General features: G+C 36.7%; 1 protein-coding gene across 2 annotated transcripts in view; it reads left to right on the forward strand.

Annotated features, from left to right (window-relative positions):
- KLHL20 (kelch like family member 20) overlaps positions 1-27,639 on the forward strand; it is a 60,332-nt gene that overhangs the window by 4,040 nt on the left and 28,653 nt on the right. For both annotated transcript variants that reach the window (XM_004425029.3, XM_087438052.1), the window contains exon 3: positions 20,031-20,604. In XM_004425029.3, the coding sequence (XP_004425086.1) occupies positions 20,031-20,604 (574 nt within the window). The remainder of the gene's footprint in view (positions 1-20,030; positions 20,605-27,639) is intronic.

A 27,639-nucleotide genomic window follows, 5' to 3' on the forward strand; every position in this document is an offset into this window, starting at 1 on the left:
GCTCTGAGGAGATGAGAAAAGCTTCATAGAGATAGTGATATTTCAGCTGGATCTTCTAGAAAGGATGGGAATTTGCCTTAAAGTAAAGAATGTACTTTAAAGGATAAAAATTTAAAGAAGAAAGATAATAGGGCCGGCTCCGTGGCTTAGCGGTTAAGTGCGCGCGCTCTGATGCTGGCGGCCCGGGTTCGGATCCCGGGCGCGCCCCGAGGCACCACTTCTCCGTCCAACGTGAGGCCGAGTCCCACGTACAGCAACTAGAAGGATGTGAACCTATGACATACAACTATCTACTGGGGCTTTGGGGGGAAAAACTGAATAAATAAAATCTTTAAAAAAAAAAAAAAAAAAAAAAAAAATTAAAAAAAAGAAGAAAGATAATAAAAGACACCATAAACAGAAGGAACAGCTGTGCCAAAAAAAAGAAAAAAGACACCAAGACCTAGAAGTGTATGACATGTATGGAATGGTAAGTATATCTGGAATGTAGAGAATGTGGTGGAATAGGAAGGGGAAACAGGGGGAAAAATATGGGAAATGAGGCTACAACCATGGGAAAGAATTTGGCTTTAGCTTTTAGGTATTTAAGAGCCAATGGACATTGTTATACAGATCAGATTTGTTCTTTGGGCTGATATTTAGGAAGATAGGGCGTGGACTAGAAAAGGGTAAGAAATGATGGCAAAGAAACTAGTTTAAAGGAATTGTGGTAGTTGAGATGAAAGCTGATGAGGACCTGAAGTAGATCTGTGGTGTGGGGATTGAGAAGAGGGTGGATTTGAGTGTTTGTTTAATGGTAAAATCAAAAGGATTTGGTGAATATCGAATGAGGAAGTAATGATATAAATGACTCCAGGGATTTCAGCTTGGGAAACTAGGTGCTGCCATGATGAGATCAAAAATACGGAAGAAGAGCAGGTTTCAGTAAGCCAAGAATAGATTCTCTTTCTTACACTTTAAGATTATTATGTCTAGGAAACACCCAGGTAGAGACAGCCAGCATGTAATTGGAATGTGGATCTGGGGCAGAAGAGCGGTTTGGGCTGCAGATAAAAAAAAAAAAAAAAAATTGTGAGTCATCAGTATGCAGGAGTTTCTTGAAGTTGTAGGCGTGAATGAGGGTAGAACAGAAAAGGAGGATGCCAAAGACAGAACCCTATGGAGTATCAGGGCTGTTTAAGGTGGAGCCTTAAAGTAAAGATTCTAAAATGGGTAAGAAGCTCTAGGTTCTTTGGGTCTTGTTTTATTTAATTGTATCTAGAGTTTTTATTGCTAATTTTCACTCATGGTGAAGATCAGATGAGCTTCTCCTTGAGTTCAACTTCAAAAGACAAAAAAATCCCATTCAGATCTCATATCTTGAGAATCTCCTGGGGCCGGCCCCTGGCGTAGAGGTTAAGTGCATGCGCTTCGCTGCTGGCGGCCTGGGCCCGGATCCCGGGCGCACACGGATGCACTGCTTGTCAGGCCATACTGTGGCGGCGTCCCATATAAAGTAGAGGAAGATGGGCACGGATGTTAGCCCAGGGCGAATCTTCCTCAGCAAAAGAAAGAGGAGGATTGGCATGGGTGTTAGCTCAGGGCTGATCTTCCTCACAAAAAAAAAAAAAAAAAGTTTAGAATTTCCTATTTATTCTAGTCAGTCTAAAAGGTATGCTTAAAAATAGTAGTATAAGATATACCTGCTTGATCTGGCTGTTCCTTGGTGTGGCATGCAGTGTAGGTTGGCTTGCCCAACAGCTCTCCTTCCTTTCCTTTCTCTACTATATAGACACAAGAAAATTAACTATTATGCTTAATATCTTAATCTTCTTTGCATTTTGGGATGGCTGTGTAACACAGTGCTGCCGGTGAGATGTCAGTGGAAGTTGCTGAGAGGTATCCTAGGAAGGCTTTTGCTTTCCTGATATAGAGGGAGACCAACCTTACTTGCATGGCCATTTGCCCTTCCTCCTTCATCTTGCCTTGATTGCTGGGCCAAGGCACCCAAAGCTGACACTTATTTTATACAATAAGGAATGAGGAGATGTCTTGGGGCTGAAGGATTCATGACCTATTTACAGATTAAGAGGTTAACAGCCTGGCTTTATGGTATAGAATCAGGTATGGAATGTAGTGCCTAGTGGGTGCCCTTCTAATAAGCAGAACTGGCACTTTGAGATGTTATTTCTGTTTTAAGGATTTGTATACTCAAGTCTTTAGCTCTCTCTATTAAAGTGTGTTAGGATTTTGAATGAGGGTCATTTCAGCTGAATCTTCTTTTTAAGAGCAGGCTATTAATTTCCAAATTAAAACAAAATTTTTGAAGTATAAAAGGAGAGATGTTCATTTAGATAGGGAGCACAATTCCAGGCTAAGGAAAGATTCTGCAGATCTTTGGATTAAGAGATAAAACTTGATTATAAATGCTTTAGAAGCAGCGACTACGTTTTCTAAACTTTTTATTGTGCTTGATTTCAAACTATCTTAGCCACTTACAGAAAATGACTTTCTTCAATTAAGAGTATTACTTTTGGAGTAGAAGATCTAAGGAATGTGTGACATGATAGCCCTGAAATTTGAAGTTGACTCACATATTTTGGGTGGGTAGAAATGTTATTTACCTAGGGAGGTACCAAAAATTATAACGTTCCTTTGGTAAACGTGAAGTATATTTAAGATATTTGATTTGTTCTTTGGTTTGTACTTCCTACATGCAATGATTTCATTATTCCCTCTTACTATCATTTTAGGAGATATCAGTATTCATGGGAACGACCCATCCCTTTACCTAGCCTGCATTTCCCTGACTTCCTAAATTCTTGTGACTTTCACCTTCACTCACTTCAACAATTCATTCCTACTGTCACTCAGAAAAATTCTCTTTTTGAAATCCTAAGTCCTAATAACTTGTTTTCTGACCATAACCTCTTGAACACCCACTTTCACAGTTCTTTGACATAGTCGGAATCAACATGCCTTTCCCCCTTCTGTTTTCACACAGTTCACTTCTGCAACCACTGCAACCGTTTTCTAGCCATCACTCAACTCCCTAGTTTGTCTGTGACATTTCCCCACTCTAGATTAATGCAGGTATTTATATTCTCTGATTTGGGCTGTTGATTACTTGGGCTGGATAAAACCAGCCACAGGGAACTCATGCTACTATATTCAGTCTTTAATATCATTTGGGCCAACAGTGTTATCCAACAATATTTCTGTGAGTCTCTAGTCAATGCTTACTCATTCCTCACAGCAGCTATTTCACATCCTTACTCATTCTTCGCATGATCCTGTTACCAGTCCACTCACTGGTAGCAAATGACCTACTCCCCCAATGCCCAACTTCACAGAAAAAATAGAGACCATCAGGTATGAACTTCCTGAAGCTCCTGATGCCTCCTTACCCCAAGATAAATGTATCTGTTTCCACATTATCTTCCCTCCCACTCTTCCTCTGATCTCTTATGGTGAGCCCTTCTTCCTTTTGTCAAAGATCCATTCCTCTGTATTTTGGTTCTGTATTCCCACTCTTCAAGGATCTTGCTGCATCATTTATTCTCTCCCTCTTTACTTATTTTTTTAAACTTCTCCCTCCTTCTGGTTCTTTGCATCGGTATGTAATCATTTTCCAGTCTTTCCCCTCTTTAAATAGACATAGTACTGTATGTCTCTTCTTTTCACAGCCAAGCTTCTTTCTAGAAATACTTCATACTCTCTGTCTCTTTCTTCACTTCCATTGACCACTGCCATTGAATACCTCAGATTTTTACTGAAAGTTTAGAGATAATGGAGGAGGTCATAAGGTTTTGTGGCCCTTCATCATTTTCTCACTGACTGTCTCTCTCCTTAGATCACAACCTGCCACCATTTTTAATCAGTCTCCCTTTCCTTTCTCTTCTGTTATAACTCCCTCTCTCCCCCTAAAACTTTCTCCCTTCTGAATTACTATTACTTTATTATACTGAGCAGTTTAGTTCTATTTGTTACAATCCCGATACCTCTAGAAAAAGAGGTTAAAAAACAAAATCCTCAGATATCTTTAGGTAGTTCATATAAATGTATAGCATAGTTTCATGTAAGACAGAGAGTGAGGGGGACTGTGGTGAACTAAGAGTATAAGCCCTCCTAATGATATTCAAATTCAATTTCAATTTCAAAACAAAACAAACCAAAAACTACTGCAAACAGAACTCTTCTATTGGTCTTTATCATCCCAAGGGGCCCCCACCTTGCCTTTTATAATTAAAAGGCCTAAATACATGTTTTCTTAAAAGCACCATCTGTCTCTGAGATGAATGCTGCTCTTTTCCCCAGAATATAAAGGAACAATAATTGAAAAATGTTAATAGCAATTTTTTTCTTCCATTATATGTAGAGATTCAGAAGTAGCAATTTCTTTTCTTTTTTTTTTTTTTTTTGTGAGGAAAATCAGCCCTGAGCTAACATCCATGCTAATCCTCCTCTTTTTGCTGAGGAAGACCGGCTCTGAGCTAACACCTATTGCCAATCCCTCTCCTTTTGTTTTTTCCCCAACACCCCAGTAGATAGTTGTATGTCATAGCTGCACATCCTTCTAGTTGCTGTATGTGGGACGTGGCCTTAGCATGGCCGGAGAAGCAGTGCGTTGGTGCGCACTCGGGATCCGAACCCGGGCCGCCAGTAGCAGAGCGCACGCTCTTAACCGCTAAGCCACGGGGCCGGCCATGTAGCAATTTCTTAAACTGATTTCCATGTATAATATCTGATGCCTGCTGTACAGAATTTTTTAGATTTATTGACATTTTAGTAAATGTGGATCCTTCTTGTTTTATTTGATTTTATATGTTTGACAAAGACTTTGCTCTTACATTTCTTTTTCCTTTATAGCTGCATTTTGAATCATTGCTTTCTCCACTCTGTTATTTCCCTTCAATTTAGGTCAATGTATTCTTTTTGTGAAAAACGACTTCCACTGAGAAAGAGATTTTATTTTATTAGTCAAATTTTATTAGCCAATTATTAGTCAAGCTGTAATGTGTGTTAAAATTACCTGCTTGCTAAATACAGATTTTGGAGCCATACCCCCAGAGATTCTGATTCTCTAGCCCCTCTTAAGAATCTGCATTTTTATCTAGCACCCCCATAAATCTGGTGTCAGAGAAACACAATATTTGAAAACTTAATATAACGGCCTGATAGGAATTGGGCAATCAGCCAGTGAAGAAACAGTATCTAGGCTTCTTCCCACAGTTTCACTTCATTTGAAAGAAAAGGCACAAATTCAAATCATAATTCTAAATCTATCAGTACAGTATTTAGAAAATCTGATGATAATGGAGGAAGATCCTCTCTATACAGGAGTAGTTACCAGTCAAAGCAAGGGTAAGTGTCTGTGTTCAAATTGGTTAGTAAATTTAGAATGTGTGGCTAATTTTACTGTTGCACATTTTAACTACTGTTTTTGATATCAGAATGTTTGATGCTGAAAGTAACACAAAGTCTTGACTCAATTAGCTTAATCGATGTAGAAATCTTTTAGTATTTACATAACAGGAAGGCCACAGGTAGGTGAGCTCCAGGGTTTGTTGATGCAATGGCTTGATAATATCATCTTGGACCCACGTTCTCTCTGTCTCTCCAATGGAGCTTCTGCAATATCAGCTTCATCCTAACCTAAAACTGATCTCCTTATAACACCCTGCAGGTGAAACTCGCCCTAAATCGTGGAATATAAGTCTGTTCCTATAGTTTGATGACCCACTTAGTTAAGAGAATGCCATCAGCAATTGATTTATGAGAATTCAGGATTCATCCTTACAGCTGGGGACGTGGTCAGCTTCCCCTGAAGCACATGGCTAGTAGAGGAACAAAATCAAGATTATGTTAAAGTTTGAGAGAGTTGATAGTAAAATATGCTATTAATAGAATTTATCTTGAAATTATGCTTTTCATCAGTGCTTTTCTGTCCCAGAATTGACAGTCATCTTTTGGGAGAAGATAAAAGCTCTATTTGGTCTCCCTAGTTTGTTAACTGTGGATAGGGTTCAGAATAATCCTTTCACTCGCCTCCTTCAACCTTAAAATACATGTAGATTAGTTTTGCAAATTAAGTTAATAAAAATGTTATTTGAGTTCATTTTCTTTTTGTGTATGTTTTTGTGTATATTAGTAATCTCATTAATTCAGTATTGAGATAGAAATCCACAGATTCAAAAAGCAAATAATTTGAGATCCTCTAGTTTCTCTAGATGAATTTTTACTTGGACAATGAAGCTTGCTCCCCCAAACCTTTAATTATAACCTTTCCTAGGGTTCTGTCCTGTCCTGGGGAACAGTTCACACTTCAGTTTACCACCCCACCCCTCAGGTCTTTAGAGGCTTTATTCAGACTTCAAACAAAGAAGTTGTGAATCTAGATGTGATGAGGCATGAACACAGTCTATTTCTAGGACCCTTATTATAATTTCCCTTCAAAGGTGTCCAGAAAAATGTACAGGAAAAAAAAAACACTTTTATGCCAGTAGAATCCTGTGGATGTAATGAGAATGATGGAGGATGTGGGGTTAGATTTTTAAAAGTACACATTTACAAAAAATAACAGAACCACAGGAGAAATAATGTATAGAATTAAATACAACTTCTAGAATTAAATTGCTAGAATTAAATACAATTTCTCAGAATATTTAAAATGAGGTACCCTTTAAAGTCTCAGCCTACCAGTGATCCCTTTTCTTCTTCCTTTTCGTTCTCCTAAAAGAGCAACATAGTCCAGCCACAAGGCAGTGCACTTGCTTTTTCTCTCATCTAGGAATAACAACCACATAAATCAGATTGCCAGGGTCATTTCTGTTTCAAATACTCAATCCAGTTGCCCAAGACAGCTTGGGGTAAAAAAGCACGGACTTTGAAGTCAGAGGACCTACATTCAGACAAATCTCAACACTGTGACTCCTCGTGAGCTAAGTGTCATTATCTCCACATTACAAATGATGAACTTGTGGATCAGAGAGGTTAAGTAATTTGCCCAATATTATACCTAATAAATGATGGAGCTAAGGTTTCAACCTGTGTTTGCCTGGCTACAAACCTGGTATTCTTTCAAGAGAGCTAGACAAGAAAGTTTGGAGGGTATAGTTTATTTGGCAGGAAGAAAAGTTGAATTCATTTAACAACTGTTTAATGAGCACTGTATCTAGGTGTTGGGGTGAAGCAGTGAGCAAAAGAGAGCAGAGGCCTTGTTCTCACGGAGCTTAATGTTCTAGTTGGGGAGAAGGCCAATATATTATGTCAGGAGGTAATATATTTATGAAGAGAAATTAAACAGGTAAATATAGAGTGGTGGGGATAGAAGATGCTATTTCATGTAAGGTGGTCTGATAAGTTGACATTTGAGCAGAAATCTAAAAGAAATGAGGGAGTGAGCTCTGCAGATATTTAGGGGAAGAACCTTTCACGAAGAAGGAATAAGGCTCTAAAGCAAGAGAAGCCTTGGCTTGTCCCAGAAATACCAAGGAAGTCTGTGTGACTAGAGAACAGTAAGCAAGAGGAAAGTAGTAGGAGATGAATACAGAGAGTTAGCCAGGGGAAGAGTCATGTAGAGGCTGGTAAACCTTACAGGCTTTCATTTTTGTGTTTTGTTTTGTTTTTATTATTTTATTGAGGTCATAATGGTTTATAACATTGTGAAATTTCAGGTGTACATTATTATTTATCAGTTTCTGTATAGACTGCATCATGCTTACCACTAATAGTCTAATTTTTATCCATCACCATACATATGTTCCCCGTTACCCCTTTTGCCCACCCCCAACCCCTTTCCCCTCTTGTAACCACTAATCTGTTCACCTTATCCGTGTGTTTGTTTATGTTCCACATATGAGAGAAATCATGCGGTGTTTGTCTTTCTCTGTCTGGCTTGTTTCACTTAACATAAGACCCTCAAGGTCCATCCATGTTGTTGCAAATGGGACAAATTTGTCTTTTTTATGGCTGAGTAGTATTCCGTTGTATATATATATACACCACATCTTCTTTATCCATTCATCAGTTGACGGGCACTTGGGTTGCTTCCACATCTTGGCTAGAGTGAATAATGCTTCAGTGAACATAAGGGCACATAAGTCTTTTTGAATTGTTGATTTCAAGTTCTTTAGATAAATACCCAGTAGTGGGATAGCTGGGTCGTATGGTATTTCTATTTTTAATTTTTTGAGAAATTCCCATATTGTTTTCCATAGTGGCTGCACCAGTTTGCATTTCCACCAGCAGTGAATGAGAGTTCTCTTTTTTCCACATCCTCTCCAACATTTGTTATTTTTTGTCTTGGTAACTATAGCCATTCTAACAGATGTAAGGTAATAACTCATTGTAGTTTTAATTTGCATTTCCCTGATGATTAGTGATGTTGAACATCTTTGCACATGCCTGTTGGCCACCTGTGTGTCTTCTTTGGAAAAATATCTGTTCATATCCTCTGCCCATTTTTTGATCAGGTTGTTTTGGTTGTTGTTGTTGAGTTGTATGTGTTCTTTATATATTTTGGAGATTAACCCCTGTCAGATATATGATTTGCAAATATTTTCTCCCAGTTGGTGGGTTTTCTTTTTATTTTGTTCCTGGTTTCCTTTGCCTTACGGAAGCTTTTTAGTCTGATGTAGTCCCATTTGTTTATTTTTTCTTTTGTTTCCTATGCCTGAGTAGACATGGTATTAGAAAAGATGCTGCTAAGACTGATGTCAAAGAATGTACTGCCTATATTTTCTTCTAGGAGTTTTATTGTTTCACATCTTACCTTCAAGTCTTTAATCCATTTTGAGTTAATTTTTGTGTATGGTGTAAGATAGTGGTCTACTTTCATTCTTTTGCATGTGGCTGTCCAGTTTTCCCAGCACCATTTATTAGAGAGACTTTCCTTTCTCCATTATATGTTCTTGGCTCCTTTGTCAAAGATTAGCTGTCCATAGATGTATGGTTTTATTTCTGGACTTTCAATTCTGTTCCATTGATCTGTATGCCTGTTTTTGTACAGTACCATGCTGTTTTGATTACTGTAGCTTTGTAGTATATTTTGAAGTAAGGGATTGTGATGCTTCTAGCTTTGTTCTTTTTTCTCAGGATTGCTTTGGCTATTCGTCTTTTGTTGTTCCATATAAATTTTAGGACTCTTTGTTCTATTTCCTTGAAGAGTGTCATTGAGATTCTGATTGGGGTTGCATTGAATCTGTAGATTGCTTTAGGTAATGTGGACATTTTAACTATGTTTATTCTTCTAATCCATGGGTACGGAATATCTTTCCATTTCTTTATGTCATCTTCTATTTCTTTCAGTAATGTCTTACAGTTTTCAGTGTATAGGTCTTTCACCTCCTTGGTTAAATTTATTCCTAGATATTTTATTTTTTGTTGTGATTATAAATGAGATTGTATTCTTGAGTTCTCTTTCTGTTAGTTCATTATTAGAGTATGGAAATGCAACCGATTTTTGTAAGTTGATTTTGTACCCTGCGACTTTGCTGTAGTTGTTGATTATTTCTACTAGTTTTCTGATGGATTCTTTAGGGTTTTCTATATAGAATGATGTCATCTGCAAACAGCAAGAGTTTCACTTCTTCCTTACCAAGTTGGATACCATTTATTTCTTTTTCTTGCCTAATTGCAGTGGCCAAAACCTCCAGTAGTATGTTGAATAGGAGTGGCAAGAGTGGGCACCCTTGTCTTGTTCCTGTTCTCACAAGGATGGCTTTTAGTTTTCACTGTTGAGTATATGTTGGCTATGGGTTTGTCATATATGGTCTTTATTGTGTTGAGGTACTTTCCTTCTATACCCATTTGATTGAGAGTTTTCATCATAAATGGATGTTGGATATTGTCAAATGCTTTCTCTGCATCTGTGGAGATGATCCTGTGATTTTTATTCCTCATTTTGTTAATGTGGTGTATCACATTGATTTGTGGATGTTGAACCATCCCTGTGTCCCTGGTATAAATCCCACTTGATCATGGTGTATGATCCTTTTAATGTATTGCTGTATTCAGTTTGCCAATATTTTGTTGAAAGTTTTTTCATCTATGTTCATCAGTGATATTGGCCTATAATTTTCCTTCTTTGTGTTGTCCTTGTCTGGCTTTGGGATCAGGGTGATGTTTGCCTCATAAAATGAGTTAGGAAGCAGTCTGTCTTCTTCAATTTTTTAGATTAGTTTGAGAAGTGTAGGCATTAAATCTTCTTTGAATGTTTGATAGAATTCTCCAGAGAAGCCATCTGGTCCTGGACTTTTGGTTTTGGGGAGGTTTTTGATTACTGTTTCAATCTCTTTACTTGTGATTGGTCTGTTCATATTCTCTATCTCTTCTTGATTCAGTTTTCGGAGGTTGTATGAGTCTAGGAATTTATCCATTTCTTCCAGATTGTCCAATTTGTTGGCATATAGTTTTTCATAGTATTCTCTTATAATCCTTTGTATTTCTGTGGTATCCCTTGTAATTTCTCCTCTTTCATTTCTAATTTTATTTATTTGAGCCTTCTTTCTTTTTTTCTTAGTGAGTCTGGCTAAGGGTTTGTCAATTTTGTCTATCTTCTCAAAGCACCAGTTCTTAGTTTCATTGATTCTTTCGATTGTTTTTTAGTTTCTATTTCATTTATCTCTGCTCTAATTTTTGTTATTTCCCTCCTGCTGACTTGGGCTTTGTTTGTTCTTCTTTTCCTAGTTCTGTTAGGTTTAGTTTAAGATTACTTATGTGAGATTTTTCTTGTTTGTTAAGGTGGGCCTGCATTGCTATGAATTTCCCTCTTAGGACTGCTTTTGCTGCATCCCATAAGACTTGGTATGATGTATTTTCATTTTCACTTGTCTCCAGATATTTTTTGATTTCTCCTTTGATTTCTTCATTGATCCATTGGTTGTTCAGTAGCATGTTCTTTAGTCTCCACGTATTTGTGATTTTCCCAGCTTTTTTCCTGTAGTTGATTTCTAGTTTCATAGCATTATAGTCAGAAAAGATGCTTGATGTGATTTCAATCTTCTTAAATTTATTGCAGCTTGCCTTGTTTCCCAGCATGTTTTTGTCTATCTTTGAGAATGTTCTATGTGCACTTGAGAAGAATGTGTATTCTGCTTTTTTTGGATGGGTGTTCTATATATATATCTATTTCAAGTCCATCTGGTCTAGCTTTTCATTTAATTCCACTATTTCCTTGTTGACTTTCTGTCTGGATGATCTATCCATTGATGTAAGTGGGGTGTTGAGGTCCCCTACTATTATTATGTTGCTGTTAATTTCTCCCTTTAAGTCTGCTAAAAGTTGCTTTATGTACTTTGGTCCTCCTGTGTTAGGTGCATATTTATTATTAAGTGTTATGTCCTCATGGTGGAATTTCTCTCTTATCATTATATGCTGCCCCTCTTTGTCTCTTATTGCCTTTTTTATCTTGAAGTCTGCTTTGCCTGATATAAGTATGGCAACACCTGCTTCCTTTTGTTTACCATTTGCTTGGAGTATCGTCTTCCATCCCTTCACTCTGAGCCTGTGTTTGTCTTTAGAGCTGAGATGTCTTTCCTTCAGGCAGCATATTCTTGGGTCTTGTTTTTTAATCCATCTCACTACTCTGTGTCTTTTTATTGGAGAATTCAGTCCATTTACATTTAGAGTGATTATTGATATATGAGGGCTTAATACTGTCATTTTATCACTTGTTTTTGGTTGTTCTATATTTCCCTTGTTTCGTGTCCTGTGTATTTCTGACTGCCATTTCAGTTTGGTGATTTCCTATGATGGTTTTCTCAGTTTTCTCTTTATTTATCATTTATGTCTCTGTTCTTATTTTTTGTTTATGGTTACCATGAGGTTTGTATAGAAGATCTCATAGATTCTGTAGTCCATTTTCTGGTAGCCTCTTATCTCTTTAGCCGAAGCAGTTTCCATCCCTTTCCTCTTCTCCATCTAAGTTATTGTTGTCACAACTTATTCCATTTTGTGTTGTAAGTTTGTGATTAAAATGAAGTGTTTATAGTTTTTGTTTGTTTTTTGGTGAGGAACACTGGCCCTGAGCTAACATCCGTTGCCAATCTTCCTCTTCTTGCTGAGGAAGATTAGCCCTGAGCTAACATCTGTACTCATCTTCCTCTATTTTGTATATGGGATGCCACCACAGCATAGCTTGATGAGTGGTATGTAGGTCCATGCCCGGGATCCGAACCTGCAAACCCCAGGCTGCCGAAGCCAAGCACAGGAACTTAACCACTACACTACCAGGCTGACCCCATAGTTATTTTTTATGCTTTCCTTCCTTTTATCTTTAGGTTAGCAAACAATTATAAAATTATTCTCATAGAGAGGTGCAGTTTTCTGATTTTGTCTGTCTATCTCCTTGCTCAAAGCTTTGTAAACCTTTTCCTTTTTGTTTTAGATATGAAGGCTTTCTTGATCATTTCTTGTGGGGGGGGTGCATCTTGTAGTGATCAACTCCCTCAGCTTTTGTTTATCTGGTAAAGTTTTTATTTCTCCATCATATCTGAAGGATAGTTTCACTAGATAGAGTATTCTTGGCTGAAAGTTTTTGTCTTTCAGCATTTTGAATAAATCATTCCACTCTCTGCTAGCCTATAAGGTTTCTGCTGAGAAATCCACTGAACACCTGATAGGGGTTCCTTTGTAGGTTATTTTCTTCTGCCTTGCTGCCCTTACTACTTTTTCCTTTTCATTGATTTTGCCAGTTTTACTGAAAATGCCTTGGAGAAGGTCTTTTTGCATTGATGTAATTAGGAGTTCTATTGGCTTCATTACTTGTAATTCTAGTTCCTTCCCCAGGTTTGGGAAGTTCTCAGCTATTATTTCTTTGAACAAGCTCTCTGCTCCTTTCTCCCTGTCTTCTCCCTCTGGAATACTTATAATCCTTATGTTGCATTTCCTAATTGAATTGGATATTTCTCGAAGAGTTTCTTCATTTCTTTTTAGTCTTCGTTCTCTTCTCCCCTCTATCTGAAGCATTTCTATATTTCTGTCCTCTAAATTACTAATTCTTTCCTCCATAATGTCAGCTCTGTTTTTTAAGGATTCTAGGTTGCTTTCTATCTCATTCATTGTGTTCTTCATCTCCAGCATTTCTGTTTGGTTTTTTTTTTTTAGAGTTTCAGTCTCTTTTCTGAAGAATTCCTTTTGCTCCTTAATTTTATTCCCGAGTTCATTGAACTATCATTCTGAGTTTTCTTGTAACTCGTTGAGTTTCTTTATGATAACTATTTTGAGTTTTCTGTCATTTAGATTGTAAATTTCTGTGACTTCAGGATTGGTTTCTTGAGACTTTTCATTTTCCTTCTGGTCTGGAGTGTTAATGTATTTCTTCATGGTGTTTGATCGAGTGGACCTTTGCTGACGCATAGTGGTAGTATCTGCTTGCAAATTCCACCTGCCACCACTTGGGGCGTGGGAGACAAGAGCTGTGTTTTCTGAACCCACAGCATCCATTGGAAGTTGTGCCTATAGGGCTCTCTGTGTTTGCCCACTGACCGCCACTGCTTCACACACGCAGGCCTAGGCATTCTGGTGCAGAATTGCTGCCCTGGCTGACTGGCTGAGCTGCTGTGCCAGATGCGGGGGAGGGTCACTTTCTTTCAAGCATGTGATCCCACACGATCTCACTCTGCACTCACTGGCAGCCCACCTGGGCTGCTCGGCTTGGTGGGGGCACCCATGTGATGGCTGAGCTGCCTCGGTATGGAGCTTCCCACAGGCTGGTAAGCAACTCTGAGAGTGAAAGCATTCCTGCAGAGGGCTGCCTGTTCTCCCGTCTCCTCTCAGAGTCACGCACCAGCTGCTGCATGAGGTCATGTGCCCTAGATCACTGCCACTGGGGAGGGGGAGGAGATCTGCTTACTCCTTCCACTGCTTTCCAGGGATCCAGACATATGGCTCTGTGGCTCTCTCAGACGTCCTGTTGTGCTGAGTGCATGTCCTCTGTTGGTTAATGAATGACCTTTTTGTTGTATATGGGGGGGAGAGACTAAGGGAACAGCTCACTCCACCATGATGCTGACGTCACTCCCTCCCCAGCACTCCCTGCTCCAGGCTTTATTTTGCACTTGATTGTTTAAAGGATTTTGAGTAGAGGAGTGGCATAATCTGACTTTTCTAAAGGATCACTTGGTTGTTTAGAGAAGAGAATATAAACTGGCAAAGGTGGAAGCAAGAAGACCACTTATGAGGCTATTATAAAAAAGGGTGAGGATAGCCTGAAGTAGAGTGCGGCTAGTGGAGATGTAGAGAAATAGCTGGATTCTAGGTATTATTTGGAGGTAGAATGACAGGAAATTGCTGATGAATTGGATTTAAGGGTGTGTGGAAGGAAAGGAGCTCCAAGATTTTTGACATGAGTGACTAGAAGAATGCAGTTGCCTTTTATTAATGTGGGGAAGACTAGAGAAGAGACATGTACGAGAAGGTAGAGAGTCAAGGAGTCAGTTTTAGATATGTCATTGAGATATATTGAGATTGAGTGATAATAAGACATTCATACGGATCTGATGTTAGAACTTATCCAGGTAGGAGATAAAGATCCTTTCGCATATGAGTGATGGGAGCCAGGAGATTAGATGAGCTCCCCAAAGAACGTGTACAGAGAGCAGAGAGGACCAGAACTTTGGAGAATGACCATATATAAGAGAACTCCTTCCAAGTTTGCAAACCAGACAGTTGATAAGAGTATAGAAATTACCCATTAGTGAAAGTCAGAATCTCTACTAATGCAGTAATAAAGCACAGGGCTTTTTTTGCTATCGTTTGTTCTTTTAAAAGAAAAAAGTAGATATATAGAAATTAGCTTCCATATTGTACATAGGAGAGATAAAAAATTGTTTACATCTGAGTTCAACAGTACCATCTTTATGTACATAATTAAAGTTGCAACAAAAATGCTTTAATTTCAATCTGCACTATCAGTATTATAATAGGAACTTTTGAATTGATCTTGTCTTTAATTGTGATTCTCTTTTAAAGAAGCTTAATTGTACCACTGTTAACCAGGTGATTTATACTTTCAGCATCTATTGTGTACAGGCACCATTAAGCACTGTGATCAAAAGCTTACTTGAGGGCCGGCCCAGTGGCTTAGCGGTTAAGTGCGCGCGCTCCGCTACTGGCGCCCTGGGTTCGGATCCCGGGCACGCACTGACGCACCGCCTCTCCGGCCATGCTGGGGCCGCGTTCCACATACAGCAACTAGAAGGATGTGCAGCTATGACATACAACTATCTACTGGGGCTTTGGGGGAAAAAAAGGAGGAGGATTGGCAATAGATGTTAGCTCAGAGCTGGTCTTCCTCAGCAAAAAAAGAGGAGGATTAGCACAGATGTTAGCTCAGGGCTGATCTTCCTCGCAAAAAAAAAAAAAAAAAAGATCTCCAATTAAAAGCTTACTTGATTGTTTATGTTGGTGATAAAAGTTATCCTTTAACTGCTCAGCTTTATGTTTCAGTCTTTAAATTGTCAGGCATAAACAGTGCTGTTTCTACCAGCTGTCAGGAATTACGAAGAGTTTATACTCTAGAATACAGAATCACCTGTGGGCTGAAGCCAAGCATAGAAAGATTGAATTTATAAGTACTTTGGAAAAACAGGTTGCTATTGGAGAAAGGAAGAACCATATTCTTTGTTTTCAGGTTATGACTTTGTAATGTAAATGCAGTTTCTTCTTCCCAAAATGTGCTTTAGATTCTCCTCTCCTTGCCAGGGCACTTTTTCAACACTAGTGCTTTGTTATAGTACTGTAGTTCTCATCAGTGCTACAGCTTTGAGGGTGGTAAAGTGCTATTGTTCCTTGCAGGCCAGATATTAGACTATCTCAATATAGGCATAGATGATTAGCCTCTGAGATGCACATGAGTGGCCTAAAACCCAGTGATCAGAATGCTGGAGTCACCTACCCCCCTTTTAAATAAGATGATACCTGTGGAAGAATTATTTGTTAGAAGACTGCTTTGTGAGTATAGGATCAGAAACAGAAATATAATGATCTGGAGCATGAGTGTAGGGTATTTCACCAAAGCTCTGGGAAAACCCAACGTGATATCCCTACTACTGTGTAGTAACCTGACAGTTCATGCCAGTCAGGTCTAGGATCTTTCCAGTATAAACAAATACTTTACCAATTTTGCCTTTCTGAACCACATTTTTTATCCTAGTTGCCCTCCTTCCAGTTATTCATGTATCTCCCCTTCTAGATAATTAGGTTCTCTGATTGCCACTTTGTACTTTATATTCCTTTAATTTTCCTCAGTTCATAACAAAATACTTTGTAAATTATATGCAATTAGTAAATATTTGTTAAAAGGATAATTACCATCTTAACTGAGAGGCATAGATTCTCTTTTCTCTGCATGTTGATAGATACAATGTGATGATTATGAAAATCCAAATATCTTAGTTCTAATTATTTGTCAATAATTTAAGTTTGTGGCATTTACCTAGTAAGTTAGCACCTGAATTTCTGCATAAGAAAGATGAATATAAGGTATAAATTTGCTTCTCTTATGTATTATCTGGAATAACTTTTTAAAATGTAATAAACCCTTGACTATGTTTTAGAAATATTTAAAGATAATTCTGAAAATTTCTTGGACCATTTCAGTTGTTTTTAGCTAGAAAAGACTTAGGTTCAGTTTTGTTATGCTTATTTTCTTAAACCTGAAATTCGTTTTGTAGGCCTCTTTTACCAAGTTTCTTGTCTCTTATAATAGTCAATGATGAAGTTCTTTATGATGACTGGATCAAAAAAAAATCTGCATTTAGTGCAGCTTCTTAGGCTTTTAAAAAAGAGTTGTACAGAAATTTGGATAATCCATAAGAAAAAAACCAAAATCTTATTTTGAATTGGTAAATAATCCTACAACCCCCCCCAGCATTCACATGAATCACAGTTATTAAATATTTACAGTACCTCAGGAGATAGCTGTGGTTTATCCAAAAGCATCAGGAGACCTGCTCTACTATTGAAAGCTTCATGATTTTGAGCAAGTCACCTAACCAAATCAGTTTCTTCATCTGTTAAAGGAAGGTATTATGTTAGATGATCCAGTGATCCATTCTGTTCCAAATCTAGATCTCCACTCTTCAAGCTGGGTAACAGACTATGCCAAGCAAGGCAGGGCAGTTTTTGTATTTAAAGACTTGTGAAGAACATCAGCCTGTAAAATGTACAAACACATATATACCCTGATCCTATAATGCAGTGTTTATCAAATTTAAGAAATTTATAGATCTCCCCTTTTTTTCATCTCCCTTTCTAAAGGAAAATAATTCTTACAGCCTCTCAAGAGTATGTCCTTTACCACAGTTCGGGTAACACGTACTTAAATATACAGGAAATGCCCAAATTACAGACTTCCTAAATCTATATATACAGGTAGCTCCCTAAGCTCCAGCCATCACCCCTCCCAAAAGCCACCAAAACAACAGCAACTAGAAATCTTAGAGCAGTCCCAAAATGAGAGATGTTCTTTTCCTTCTCCTTATAGCTCTTGACCCTTGTGGCTTGGGACTTCAAAACTCAGGTCAGAACACTATGTCACTGTCTTTTAAACGTTTTTGCTATAACCTACAGCTTACGAAGGGACCCAATTATACAAATATATATGAATTTATATGTGTACAAACATATACACAATTGAAACATACTTAACTAAATGGAATGTATGCCAATATTTTTTCTTCTGTTTCATTTTTTAGTGCTTCTTGTGATGACTGAATTGATTTTACAACTAAACCTAGCCCCCATTTACAGCACTGTTACTATAGAAAAATACAAACCTCCAAACAGCCAATATAAAATTAAACTTTTAGAAAGATATTAGTTTGTAAAGTGAGGAATGTCTATATGGATCTCTACATTTCTTTTATGATTATAGTAAAAATTCGTTGATTCTGATTTGGCAGGAGCAATTGGACACATATGTAGCATTTTTAAACCAATGAGGCTTATTGTCACATTTAATATCTCTAGCCCCAAATTAGTCTAACAAAATCTTTGTCTGGAGGCTCTTAAGAGTCCTGCTAAATACATAAATATTTCACCTGCCATTTTCTTTACCACTTTAATGTTCATACACTGTGACAAAAGGATTTCTAAGTAAAACTAAACTTCAATCCAGACTTGCTGAATTATCATTAATTCAAAATTCACTTAAATATTAATTGAAACACATTAACTTAGGTTGGATTTTTAATATGAATAAGCATAACCACCTTATCTGAAAGGAATGTAGATAAGTTCTGTTACTACAATAGCTACAATTTAAAATGGTTAATATGTAGCAAGCACTGAACTCAAAGCTTGTATCTACATTATCTCCTTTACTCCTTGCCTTAGGTAGATACTTACCCATTTTAGAACTAAAGAAACTCAGGATTAGAGAGGAAAAGTAACTTGTCCAGTAATTGTCAGTACTAGGATTCCAATCCACATCCATCTGATTCCAGAGAGTGCTTTGAAACTTTATGGTAGCTATAGCTGTAAAGACTCAAATAAATATAAAAATTATAAAACAGAATAGCCGTAGTACCCAACTGTCAGAACTATTAGACTTGGGGGAAAAAAAGAAAAGAAAAAAAATTTTTTTTTTTTTTTTTGAGGAAGATCAGCCCTGAGCTAACATCCATGCTAATCCCTCGTCTTTTTGCTGAGGAAGACCGGCTCTGAGCTAACATCCATTGCCAATCCTCCTCCTTTTTTTTTTTTCCCCCAAAGCCCCAGTAGATAGTTGTATGTTATAGTTGCACATCCTTCCAATTGCCGTATGTGGGACGGGGCCTCAGCATGGCTGGAGAAGCGGTGCGTCGGTGCGGGCCTGGGGTCCGAACCCGGGCTGCCAGTAGCGGAGCGCACGCATTTAACCACTAAGCCACGGGGCCGGCCCAAGAAAAGAAATCTTAATTTAAGATGCTGTAAATGTTTTAAGGCATCTTTGGTTTGACTTAGTCCAACTTATGCAGGAGAAGTAGTTTCATTCTTCATTTCTCTCTATGAATGGCTTCTAAAATATTTGATTTGATTCTTTCCCTTTTTAGGAAGAAACTAATGTGATTAACCACAGAATTATTTACTATATTTCCACACTCATAAAACACACAGTTGATTTAATAACAACTTTTTACAAATGTAAATATTGCATTAAACGTATGCAAAGCTTTTCTTACTGACAGTATAGCACATATTTATCCACATAATTAATACCTCAGTTTTCTTCAATATCACAAAGTTTGATTCTAAGCTTTCTTCTCTCACAGACTAAAGGATCCTCTGAATTATGTCTAGCCGTCAGCAATTATCCATAGCATCCCAGTGACACAGTACTTTTTGTAACCTGTGCTTGTGAATTTTTTCTTTCCTTTTTTTTAGTTTAGTTTTGTTTTGTTTTTTACTTCTTTAAAACCATTGTGATTGACTCTGTAAACTGAAAACTATGCATCTTAGAATGAAGGAAAAATAGTACTACATATAAAGTTAATTTTTTGGACCCTGGCCTATTTTCCTTCTGAACTTTTCATGCAACATGAGCTATATTTTATAGATTTTTGTGCTGAACCTTAGAGAAATTTAAAATATCACCCAGTGATAATGAGAAATAAACATTTCTGTGTTTTAGAAAAATAATAAATATCAAGATTTTGGTTAAGCTAGATTAAGGAATTAAAGTCCATAGGTCTGTTTTGCGCAGAGAGAGAATGATTTACAAATGTTTTTTATAAATTCATATTAATGTATTGCAGGCAATTATAAAAGATGTAGCCTAAGACAGTCTAGTCTATTTCTGAGATGAAAAAAGAATTGTCCTTTATTTTATGGGAGTGCATAGTGAAAGTGCTCTGACTCAGAATTCATACTGTTCATTCTTTGAGAGACTTTAAGAAAGTTTATGTGTTCTAGAGTTCTTAGAAAGGGAGCTCTTTGGGGGCCTAGTTCTCTCTTTTGGTTACCTGTAGGTTTCCACATCTCTTGACTTATGATGAACACTTGATGGCAGGAGTGAGTTTCTAATAATATTGCCATCTTCTCTTCTCTCCCCTGCCCCCATTCTGTAGGTGTACCAACATTCGACCAGGAGAGACTGGAATGGATGTAACAAGCCGCTGCACCCTTGGAGACCCCAACAAACTGCCAGAAGGGGTTCCCCAACCTGCCCGCATGCCCTATATCTCAGACAAGCACCCTCGACAAACCTTGGAAGTGATTAACCTTCTAAGAAAGCACCGGGAGCTATGCGATGTGGTGCTAGTTGTGGGCGCTAAGAAGATCTATGCCCATCGAGTCATTTTGTCAGCCTGTAGTCCCTACTTCCGAGCTATGTTTACAGGAGAATTGGCAGAGAGCCGTCAGACAGAAGTAGTGATCCGAGACATAGATGAGAGGGCTATGGAACTACTGATTGACTTTGCGTATACCTCCCAGATAACTGTGGAAGAGGGCAATGTTCAGACCCTTCTGCCAGCTGCTTGCCTCCTCCAGCTGGCAGAAATACAGGAAGCCTGCTGTGAATTCTTAAAGAGACAGTTAGATCCTTCTAATTGCCTGGGCATTCGGGCTTTTGCTGACACACATTCATGTCGTGAGTTGCTAAGGATAGCAGACAAGTTCACTCAACATAACTTTCAAGAGGTAAGTTGTACCTGGTGGTCTGAATGCATTCTTAACCTATTTGTCAGGAGAGCAATATGGGTTCACAATCTGCTAACTAACACAAACCTGGTTGGGTATTTATTTCTGATTCTAACTCATAATATCAAAGAAATAAATTGTTATAAATTCTAAGCCTGGTTTTTGTTTTAGAGGCCAATTTTGTGTTCTATCAGCAGAAGTTAAAGTTTAGGGATTGATTCTCCCTAGCCATATTCATAAAAAGCTAGTTTGTAAGACAGAATACAGTTTATTAAATTCATAAGGAGATCTGTGTCTGATAGCATACCTGGTATCAGTCATTTGCATGAAGCATTTCCTTCCTGATTATATGGATTGTTCATTAGAATTATAGATTAGAGGTTATTTGGTAAACTAATAATCAGAAAAAATAAGATTAGATATTATCAAAAGAATTTTTCATTAATCCTGTAATTTTTCATTTATTCATTCATTTAATAAATATTTGTAAAGCTACTGTGTTTCAGCCACTATGCTTGGGAACAGAGGCTACAATAGTGAACAAGATGCCTAGAGTGTCTATTCTCGTGGAGTTTATAATCTAGCCGGGAAGATAGCCATTGAATGCATAATCACACTTAATAGGTGCTACAAAGAAGCAGCCCTGGATGATTTAACAGTGTATTACAGAAAAATTTAACTTTGGTTCTGGAACAGCTTATGCAAAATTCTAAGACATGAAGAAACATAACTAATTTGAGGAATTAAAAGAAAGCCAGTGAGATCCAGAGAGCAAAAGGGAGGATGTTACACAGTGATTTTACAGAAAGAACAGAGCCAGATGACGCTGGAGGTAATAGACCATCTTAAGAATTTGAAATTTAATCTTACAAGCAATAGAAAACCATTAAAGCGTTTTACGCCAAGGAAGGACATGGTCCATTTTACACTTTAATATCACTCTTCTGTCCACCAGGATAAGCTCCAATGGATCAAAGATTTAAAAATACAAAATGAAACTGTGAAAATATTAGAAGATGACACAGAGCAATTCCTTTACAATCCTAAAGCAAAGAAGGCCTTTCTAATTGACCAAACCAGAAGGCATAGAAGAAACTATTGATAGATTTGACTACATAAAAATAAAAAATTTCTGCATGGTGAAACAAAACAACAGTAATAAGACAAAAGTCAAAGACAAACTGGGGGAAAATATTTGCAACTCACATCACAGACAGTAATCTCCTTAATAAACCAAGAGCTCCTTCTGGTCAATAACCTAGACCAATAGCCTAACAGAAAAAAGGGCAGTAAACAAGAAATTCAGATTGCCCTTAAATGTATGAAAATCTGCTCAAGATGTTCATAATTACTAAAACACAAATTAAAACTATACCAAAGTACTATTTTTGTGTGTGTGTGTGTGTATGTGTGTGTGTGTGTGTGAGGGAGATTGGCCCTGCCAGTCTTCCTCTTTTTTGCTGAGGAATATTGGCCCTGAGCTCCATGCCCACCTTCCTCTATTTTATACATGGGGCACTGCCACAGCATGGCTTGATGAGCGGTGTATAGGTCCGCGCCTAGGATCCGAACCTGCAAACCCTGGGAACGCACGAACTTAACCACTACGCCACCGGGCCAGCCCCTCCAAAGTACTATTTTTTAATCTATCAGGTTACAAATTTATAACCTATCAAATTACAAATGTCCAGAAATTTGATTGCACACCCTGTTGACAAGGCCATGGAGAAATAGCTATATTACTAGTGTGAGTATAAATTGATACAACCCCTTTGAAAGGAGATTTGGCAGCATCTCTCAAAATTACACACTTTTTGCACACACTGACTCAGCAATCCCATTTCTGGGAATTTGTACTACAAATGCACTGGAGAGGGGAACAGTTTGAGGAGGTAAGATCATGAGTTCTGTTCTAGATGTATTCTGTTTGAGATGCCTGTGAGATATCTAAATAGAGATATTGAGTAGGCCACTGTTTATATGAGTCTGTATCTTAGAAGAGAGGTTAGGCTGAGATTAAACTTTAGGAGTCATCAGCATAGTAATTAAGTCATAGTAATTAGACTATGGCTTCATCCTTTTTCAGCAAGATTTAACCCAGAAGCCATAAAAGAAAAGATTGATAAATTTGATTGCATAAAAATTTTAAAACTTTTTTATAACAAAAAAGCACCATAAACAAGGTAAAAAAATCAATGCCAATGAGATCACCTCGTGGAGAGAGAAGAGCCTTACAAATTTTTCCAATATTGAAGGATAGTTAGTAAAAGAGCAAGAGCAACTGGCAAAGGAAACTAGGAATAACTAGAGAAAAGAGAAGAGGATATGCTAGAATAGCCAGGAAGTTTCTGAAAATTAATATTGGAGCCATTGGCTTTAAGATATATTAAAACATTACAAACATCTTGGTACTAGAAAGGAACACATCAGTGGAGCTGAAAAGAGTCCGGACGTAGATGTTTCAAATCACGGAAGGAAAGTGGAATTGTTTAATAAATGTAATTAGGAAAACTGGTGATTTGGGCGAAAAAATAAACTCTTTAAACAGATGAAATTCCCAATGGATAAATAAGTTAAACCTAAAAAAAGGAAATACTACAAGTTCTAGAAGATAACATTAGTAGGCTGGGGGTAAAAATGGCCTTTCTAAGCAGGATACAACCCAGAAGCCATAAAGATTAATAAATTTGATTGCATAAAAATAAAAATTTTTGTTCTGTATGACAACAACAAAAAAAGCACCATAAACTAAATGAAAAAATCAGTGCCAAACTCAGAAAACCTATTTGGAGCATACATGACAGAAAAAACACTAATTCCCATAAAACTAATACAAATTCAATGTGAAAAACCATGAAAAACACAACAGAAAAGTAGGCAAAGGATATGAATAAGCAATGTGTAAAAAAGAGATATTCAAATGTAAAATAAACTTATGAAAGTCTACCCTTACACGTAATTAAAGAAACATACGTCAAAACAAGATACAATTTTTTAACGTATCAGATTGAAAAAATAATTTTTTAACTTTATTTGAAAATTCAAATTTATAAGAAATAGTAAGAAAAAGAGAAAAGTTTCATGTAACCTTTACCCAGATTCACCAGTTGTTAATATTTTGCCACATTTGCTATCATTCTCTCCTTGTTATGTACTTTTCTCTGAACAATTTGAGAGTATATTGCATTCATCATATTCCTTTATTTCTGAACACTTCAGTGTGTATTTTCTAAAACCAAGGACATTCTTTTATATATAATTCTCTTACCACAGTTCAGGTATCAAATTCAGGAAATTTAACATTGATAAAAGTATTATTATCTAATTCATAGTCCAGATTCCAGTTTCACCAATTGTCTCAGTATTGTCTTTTATAACAATTTTTTTCCAGTCCAGGATCCAGAGCAGGATCATGCATTGCATTTAGTTGTCATGTCTTTTGAGTTCTTGATAATCTGGAGCACTTCTCTCCACCTTCAAGAGTATAGGCCGGTTACATTGTAGAATGTCCCTCAGGCTGAATTTGTCTGATGTTTCCTCATGCATAGCTTCAGGTTATACATTTTGACAGGAATACTACGTAAGTGATATTTTGTCCTTCTCAGTGCATCACATCAGGAGGTATGTGATGTCTATTTGTTTCGTTACTGATTGTTAACTTAAATCACTTAGTTAAGTTTTTATTTTCCCTTTTGTAATTAGAACTTTTAGGGAGAGATGCTTTGAATTCATGTCAATATCCTGTTCCTCATCAAACTGTCACTCACATATTTTAGCAGTTCTTACTATGATGGTTGCAAAATGGTGATTTAAAAAAAACAACTCCATTTTTCTATCTGCATTGCTGTACAGAAGAATTTTCCTTGTTTTGATTGATTGATTGATTGATTGATTAATTAGCATTATGGACTCATAGACTCTTATTCTAGTCAGTGGATTATAGTCCTTTGTTGCCATTTATTATTTTGGTGCTTTATAGTCTGGTTTATCCTTCCTGTGTTTACTTTTGCAAATTAAGCAGATGTATGTATGTTTTCTTATTTCCATTTCTTTCCTACACAGAAGGTAGCGTTCTATATATTCTCTGTTGCACTTTGCCTTTTACTTAATGTATTCTGGAATTCATTCATAGAGATCATAGTTCATAAAAGTCTTCCTTGTTCTCTCTTCACAGCTGCTTTGTTCTCCTTATGTGGATGTACCAGTTTGTTGCAATCAGTCTCCTATGTCTGAGCATTTAAATAGTGTTCAGTATTTTGCCATTACAAATAATGCTGCAATCGATAGCCTTGTGTATGAATATTTCAGTATTGTTGGAGGTTTATCTTCAGGATAAATTCCTAGAAATGAGATTGCAGGGCCAAAGATTAACTGCATATGTAATTTTGTTAAATATCACCAAATTCCCCTCTGTAGGGATTAAACCATTCTGACCAGAAGTATATCAGGGTGACTGTTCCCTCACAGCCTCTCCAAAAGAATATATTGTCAACCTTTCGAATTGTTGCCAGGCTAATAAATGAGAAAACGAATCTCAGTGTGGTTTTAATTTGCATTTCTCATAAAAGTAAAGTTGAATATCTTTACATATGTTTAAAGGCCATTTTTATATAATTTTTTTGAATGTCTGTTAATACCTTTTGCCCATTTTTCTATTCGATTTTTGGTCTTTTTTTTCCTCAATGTTTTAAAGTTCTCTATATATTAACAGGGATAGCCTTTTATCTGTGATACGTGTTATAAACTTTTTTTCCCAGTTTGCATTTGCCTTTCAACTCTGCTTATGGTATTTTTGGTCATGCGAAAGTTGTTGTTGTTGTTGTTAAGGTTGTCAAATTTATTAGTCTTTTTCTTTATTGCATCTGGATTTTGAAGCAGAGTTTGAAAGCCTTCTCCTACACCCAGGTTATCTTGCATATGATGTAAAATGTGGACTTATTACAATATCTTTTTCTAAATGGCTATCTAGTCCCAATACTATTTATTTAAAAGTCTCTTTTTGCCTCAATGATTTGAGATATCTTTATTTTATACTAAATTTCTGTATGTGCTTGGTTTTGGACCTTCTACTGTAGGCCGTCTATCAGTACCACACTGTTTTCTACAATGTTTTAATTATTGAGGCTTAGGGCCGGCCCCGTGGCTTGGCGGTTGAGTGCGCACGCTCCGCTGCTGGTGGCCTGGGTTCGGATCCCGGGCGTGCACCGTCGCGCCGCTTCTCCGGCCATGCTGAGGCCGCGTCCCACATGCAGCAACTAGAAGGATGTGCAACTATGGCCTACAACTATCTACTGGGGCTTTGGGGAGAAAAAATAAATAAATAAAAATTATTAATTATTGAGGCTTAGTAGTATATTTTAATACATAGTAGGACTAGTATCCCCCATATAACTTTTTTTTTCAGTGTTTCCATAACTTTCTTGTGTGTTTATTTTTCCAAATGAACTTAATATCACCTTATCCAGCTCTAAGAAAAAAACTCATTAGTATATTTATTGGGATTCTATTAATTTATTATGAGTTAACTTAAGAAGAACAATTATTTTTATGAAGTTGAGTTATCCTATCCAAGAATGAGAGGTGTCTTTCCATTTCTTCAATTCTATTTTTGTATCTCTTGGGAGTGATTTGTAGTTTTCTTCATTTAGGTTTTGTACATTTCTTCTTAAGTTTATTTCTAAGTATATTTTTTGTTGCTATTGTAAATAGGTTTTTATCCTCCATTATATCTTCTAACCACTTAATCCTTAATGTACATGTAAGCTACATTACTGAATTTTTTTATTCTTTGAATTACATTTACCATTGATTCTTTAGAGTTTTCTGAGCATCCTGTCATATCATATGCATGTTAATAGTTTTATCTTTTCTTTTCCGATTGTTAATGCCTCTAATTGTTTTTTTTCTCTAGTTGCTTAGGTTAATACTTCTAGTAAAATGTTAAATAGTAATGGAAATATTGGACATATTTCCTTTGTTTCTGGCGTTACTAGGAATGCCTCTGGTGTTTTCCCATTATGTACTGGCTTTGAGGTGTGAGTATTTTATCATGTTAAGGAAGTATCCATGTCCAACAATTCCTTTTTCCTTGGATGCTTTTTATTAGGAATGGTGTTGAATTTTGTCAAGGGCCTTTAATTTTCTTCTTAAACCCATTATTAATATGAATTACATTAATGGAATCCTAAAATTGAAGCATCTTTGTATTCTTGGTATACATCTTTTGGTCATGGTGTACTGGTAATGTGATGTTGGAATCTATCTGCTAATATTTTATTTAGTGTTTTTATATCAATATTCATAAGCAATATTAGTCTTTAATTTTCTTGTGCTATCTTTATCATGTTAGATATAAATGTTATACTTCGTGAAAATGAGTTAGAAGTTTTTCTTCATGTTCTATGCTTTGAAACAATTTATACAACATTAAAACTATGTAGTCTCTGAAAGTTTGGTAGAATTTCCCTGTGAAACCATCTCAGCTTAGTGCTTTTTTTGTGATTTATTGATAATTTTCTCTATTTCTTCTATGAAATTTTCTTTCTCTACTAGGATCAATTTCAGTAAACTATATTTCCCTAGAAAATTATCAATTTCATCTAGTTTTCAAATTTATCTGTATAGAGGTATACAAAGTAATCTCTTCTAATTTTTAAGTTTCTGTATCAGTGGTTATGAACATCTAGCTATACTGATCAAGGAAAAAAAGGAGAGAAGACACAAATTACCAGTATCAGAAATAAAAGAGAGGACATCACTACAAATCTCTCAGTCATTAAAAAGGATAATAAGGGAATATTATGAACAACATTTTGCCAATGAACTCAACAACTGAGATGAAATGGACAAATTCTTTGAAAAACACCAATTACAAAAACTGACTCAAGAAGAAAACTAGAACAACCCTATATGTATGAAAGAAATTGAATTCATAATTTAAAAATGCCAGTCTCAGGTGGTGAATTCTATCAAACATTTAAGGAAGAAATAATACTACTCCTACACAAAATCTTTCAGCAAAAGGAGGAGGAGGTT

The sequence above is a fragment of the Ceratotherium simum genome, chromosome 2 (assembly GCF_057802395.1).
Source record: "Ceratotherium simum simum isolate JZ-2026a chromosome 2, ASM5780239v1, whole genome shotgun sequence".
Lineage (NCBI taxonomy): Eukaryota > Metazoa > Chordata > Mammalia > Perissodactyla > Rhinocerotidae > Ceratotherium > Ceratotherium simum.